The 5,074-nt window shown below is 40.1% G+C and overlaps 1 protein-coding gene across 1 annotated transcript in view; it reads right to left on the bottom strand.

Moving 5' to 3' along the window:
• The window catches only part of Kcnu1 (potassium calcium-activated channel subfamily U member 1), a 58,233-nt gene extending 54,263 nt beyond the window's left edge, over positions 1–3,970 (bottom strand). The window contains exons 1-2 of the mRNA XM_026786857.1: positions 3,919–3,970; positions 2,325–2,428 (exon numbers count right to left, since the gene is read on the bottom strand). Coding sequence (XP_026642658.1) covers positions 2,325–2,428; positions 3,919–3,970 — 156 coding nt within the window. The remainder of the gene's footprint in view (positions 1–2,324; positions 2,429–3,918) is intronic.
• Between the last annotated feature and the right edge of the window lie 1,104 nt (positions 3,971–5,074).

The following is a 5,074-nucleotide window of genomic DNA, read 5'->3' as shown; positions in this document are numbered from 1 at the left end:
TGTACACCCATTTACATCACTTTACACTAGGTCAGTGTACACCCATTTACATCACTTTACACTAAGTCAGTGTACACCCATTTACATCACTTTAACTCTCACACGCTTCAGAATAAGCAAGGTTAGCTTCCTACTTCTCCTAGAGTTTAGCAAATGGTTACTAAGTATTAAGCATGGATCGTGTGCTCCATTTCATGATAGAAATGAGGGCTAATAAATAACAGTCTTGGACTTGACTGGCCCATGATGTGTCCATAGGGACATTTCCCTACCCGGGAAACTGTTCTGTGAGAAGACAGTGTTTTTACTATGCCAGTCTGTCTGGTACGTGAAGAACACCCATCCATTGGCACACAGCTGGGAAGCTGCCTACTCAAAGCCTCTGTGGTCTTCCTCAGTTCAGCCTTAGATAATTACGAATCCGTCTGATAATTTCTAATTTCCGAACCACCAGGTTTGTGTCTGGTATGGTGGTTTACACGTTTAATCCCAGGACTCAAAAGACAGTGGGAGGTGGATCTCTGTGAGTTTGAGGCCAGCCTGGTCTACTGAGAGGCTAGTCAGGAGTACTTGGTGAGACCCTGTCTTGAAAAACAGATTTTCAATGTTTAGTCAATGTAGTTTTAATGATCAAATTCAGAATTTTATTTACAATGAAATTTTCACTCCCTTCCAGCTCATATATTGCTTGGGTAGGCCTCCTATGTTCTTTTCTCCTAACCGTTTGTGTCTGTATTAATGGGTAGTTTTACTTTATTGCTAGCTAGGCTCATTGTGGCTGCTCAGTAGGAGGCAGAGAGGTCTTTGGGCTCACAGAGAAGCACCAGGGAACCTGGAATATTAAGACACTGCCCAGCTACAAAAAGTTGTCACATAGCCACTTCTGATCTGCATTTGACTTACATTGTGCCTATCTCTTTTTTTATTGCGTACATGGGATTCAGTTCATCATCACCAGAACAGTTTTCTCCAAACTGTGCTGTGCTTAAGTATGCCTAAAATAAACAACAATGGGTGTCGACATGTGTAAATGAATACCCGAGAGCCCAAGATAAAGGGGGGTATCAAATATTTATTGGGGAACACTCACGAACAACAAGGTAGAGAACTGCTGTGGTCCTCTGCTCTGTGAGCCCTGGAAGCTACAATCAGATCTCCAGCCATGACACAAGAGAACGGGTGAGCTCCTCCTCTCTCTTAAAAGCCTTTACGTTCACAGACAGAAGATCACACCCCTAAGTCTAGTACACCCAAAAGCTATTGGCTGATCTACACAGGACAGTCAACTCTGTCTCAATTGTTCAAAGACAGACGGGTCTACATAGGGAACTCCAGGACATACAATCCAGTCTTGTTTTGTTCTTGACTCTTTGAGACAGGGTGCCACTACATAGCCCTGGCTGTCCAGGAACTCACCATTCAGTTTAGAGAGATGGCTTGGCAGTTAAGAGTACTTGTTACTTTTTCACAGGACTCAATTGGATTTCCAGCACCATTCAGGCAGCTTACCGCCACTTGTAACTCCAGCTCCAGAGGTTCCAACCACCTCTTCTGGTATCTGTGGCCACCTCACATTTGTGACATATACACAGACACATAAATAAAAATTTAAGAAGGGCTTGGTGGCACACATTTTTAATCACTTGGGAGGTAGAGGAGGGTAGATTGCTAAGAGTTCAAGTCTAGCTAAATCTATATACAGAGATCTAGGATAGCCAGGGACACACTGTAAAGATCTTGCCTCAACAATCTTACCAAAAACAATCTACAGATTCCACACAATGCCCATCAAAATCACAGTAAAATTCTTCAAAGACCTCAAAAGAACGGTACTCAACTTCATATGGAAAAGCAAAAAACCCAGGATAGCTAAAACAATCCTGTACAATAAAAGAACTTCTGGAGGCATCACAATCCCTGACTTCAAACTTTACTACAGAGCCACAATACTTAAAACAGCCTGGTATTGGAATAAGAACAGACAGGAGAACCAATGAAACCAAACAGAAGACCCAGATATCAATCCATGCATCTTCGACACCTGATTTTTGACAAAGAAGCAAAAAATATCTATGTACACGGCTCTGTACTAATAAAGCTTTCCTTCTAATGGAGAAGCCAATAATAAACATAAAATCTAAGTAAGTTTGCTCACTTAGAGAAAAACGAAGCAGAACGATGGGTAGAGAGCCCTACACACATTGCCTGAATGTAGTGAAGATCACCATGGAAGATCACACCTACCTGTGTGATCAAAGCACAGAGGGGACTATGATCATGTTCACTACAATTCACTAGTACGAGAAGAGTGGAAGTGAACTCACCAACACTTGCCCCACGACGGTCTGTGCGGAAAGCAACAATTCTATACGATTACGAAATACTCTTTGAAAGTAAAGTCTTCTTAAAGGATTACGCTCAATCCTCCCTAGTGAGAATAGTTCCTGTGAGCAAGAAAAAGGAATGGCCAATGAGCTGCAGTTCAAGAGGAAGGAGTCCTCTTTAGGTTGAGGTGGCTCTTCATGGTATTAGTCAGAAATCATTTTACCTTACCCAACCCAGGAAATGAACACAATGAAGACTAAACATTTCCTGGAGCAGTCAACTAAAGAGATGTCTAATGCTACAAACACACACACACACACACACACACGCATGCACACACACACACAGAGCATATTAACCATACCCATTAATCTACAGAATATCAGAATTCTTTCCCTGATAATTTTATAACATTTTTTAAAGTCTTGTCTTCAAAGTTTTGTTTATTTTTATTTATGTATATGGGTGGTTTGTCTGAATGTAATATCTGTGCACCATCTATGTCCCGGTGCCCAGAAAAACCAGATGGAGGCATCAGATTCCTTGGAACTGGAAATACAGACAGCTGTGAGTGATCTTGTGGGTGCTGGAAATTGAACCCAGGTCCTTTGGAAGAGTACCCAGTGCTCTTAACCCCTGAACCAGCCCTCCAGCCCTGTTTAAAGACTATAAAGTAGAAACAATTGCAGAGTAAAATGGCTTATCAATAAAATCTTTAAACTTCAATACTAGATATTATCAAATACAAAAATATAAAATCCATATTACTAAAAACTTTAACACTTTACACTCATTTCAAACTGTTACTTTATGCCACCTTAACATCAAGAGATATATTTAAGCAAAATTTGCATTTTAGTTATGATGCACACATAAAATGCATTGTATTACAAAAGCTACTATAATCTATTCTAGGAAGAAACAAAGTTTAAGAATTAAAAATGAAAACAAACAACAGAGGGTTTGATAAAATTCTTCCATTGAGCTGATTGTAGTGGCACATGCCTTTATCCCAGCATAAAGGAGGCAAAGGCAGATGAGTTAGAAGCCAGCCTGGCTTACGTAGCAAGTTCTAGGCCACCCAGGGCTACAATGTGAGACTGTGTCTCAAAACAAACAAACAAAAAACCACAACAGTCATGTGGAATTGAAGAGAGGTATTTCAAACTATTAATATGTCATCTTCATAAAGCATCACTTGTTCCTACTATCATTTGCCAGCAATTAATCCCAACATCGACATTTGCAAGCAAGTTAAGCTACAAAAAATAGGTGTTTGTGGCTGGCACACATAAACACATAAAGCACATTAAGTGTACACATACAGACACATATGAATCATGCATGAAGGATATTGAAAAATAAGCTTGAGTTGATGTCTTGTGCCTCTGTAGCTCCCTTATAGTAGTTAACAAAAGTCTCTCTTTGAAACAGGGTCTCATGTAGCCTAGGCTGACCCCAAACTCACAGCAATGCTTCTGTCCAAGTGAGGGGATTAACCCATAAAGTACCACATTTGGCCTCAACTGTTAATATTTATGCAAGTTATTTCAGAACAGAGACTCTAGTACATTCATCATCTTCCAGGCTCACCAAGCTTTCTATTGGTGGTCTTGGGCCCTGCTTCCGGCCCTTTATGTAACATCGGGCTCATTAGTCTGAAAAAAATCAAGGAAGGCCTGAACTGCTTGCTAAACAGAGACATATGCCAAACTTAGCTTCAATCTTTACACACAGATGTCCCAGCAAGGAAACTGACCAAGATTATTCCTGTACCCCTGAAGGTTTGACATTTTTTTGAGAAGTTCAAGATTAATCTGAAAGCTAGTAAAATGATAAGTCCCCCGACGAAAGTCATGAAGGAGGAGAGAATAAATGCTGCTTGGATTTCGGTTGTGCAGGCCATTTCCTCCAGTCCTTTCTCATCTAAATCGCTTATGTTTGAAACATCTTGAGAACACAATGTTGGGCTATTCTATGATGTCACGGTCACCTGGCAACAGTTCCAGGAGGTACACTTCCTTGTATTGCATCATCTTAGGACTGGCTGGGAAAGTCAAAGAGAAGTTCGAGGGACCAGAAACCTATGTGAAGGATGTGTGTGGCCAAACTAAGGATGATGGGAAGGAGAAGGGTGGAGTTGAGAGTTGTCAAAAGAAAGAGTCCTCCAACCACTCTTTTGAAACCAAGACCGCACTTAACTGCTAAAACATGGCAGGGCCTACCAAGGGTAGTCAGTAGATGGGGATTCTAGACTCCATTATTTTATCTGTGAGTAGAATAGGAATTATATTCTCTAGAATTGTGAGCTGCTGTCTACCCATTTCAATTGACTTGTTTAGTCAAAGAACTTCAAATTGTGTTTTTGATGAGATTCATCCAATGATCTCAATACGAGTCCTGTATCTTTCTGAGACCACAGCACATTCTCAAGAACTTCAGAAAAAAAGAAATTCTTAAAGATTTGAATTTTATTTATGCTTTTAAAAAGTTGTAGGTAAACAGTAAATATCTATATCTAAGCCACAGCATGAAGATTGTTATTAATGTTGACATTTGTAAATGCTTGCTGAGAGAGTAGAAGAGTAGATTCTGGGTGTTCTGGACACACATTGACACACGCACACACATCCACACATGGTAACTATAAAATGGTAGGTGTGTGTGATAATGAATCATTTAAATATGTATAAGTTGTTCTGTGATATTTTGATTGTGTTCTGACAAATAAATCTTGCTTGGAGTCAGG

Source organism: Microtus ochrogaster, linkage group LG7_11, assembly GCF_000317375.1.
Source record: "Microtus ochrogaster isolate Prairie Vole_2 linkage group LG7_11, MicOch1.0, whole genome shotgun sequence".
Taxonomy (NCBI): Eukaryota; Metazoa; Chordata; class Mammalia; order Rodentia; family Cricetidae; genus Microtus; species Microtus ochrogaster.
This window is presented reverse-complemented; position numbering and strand designations above follow the sequence as displayed.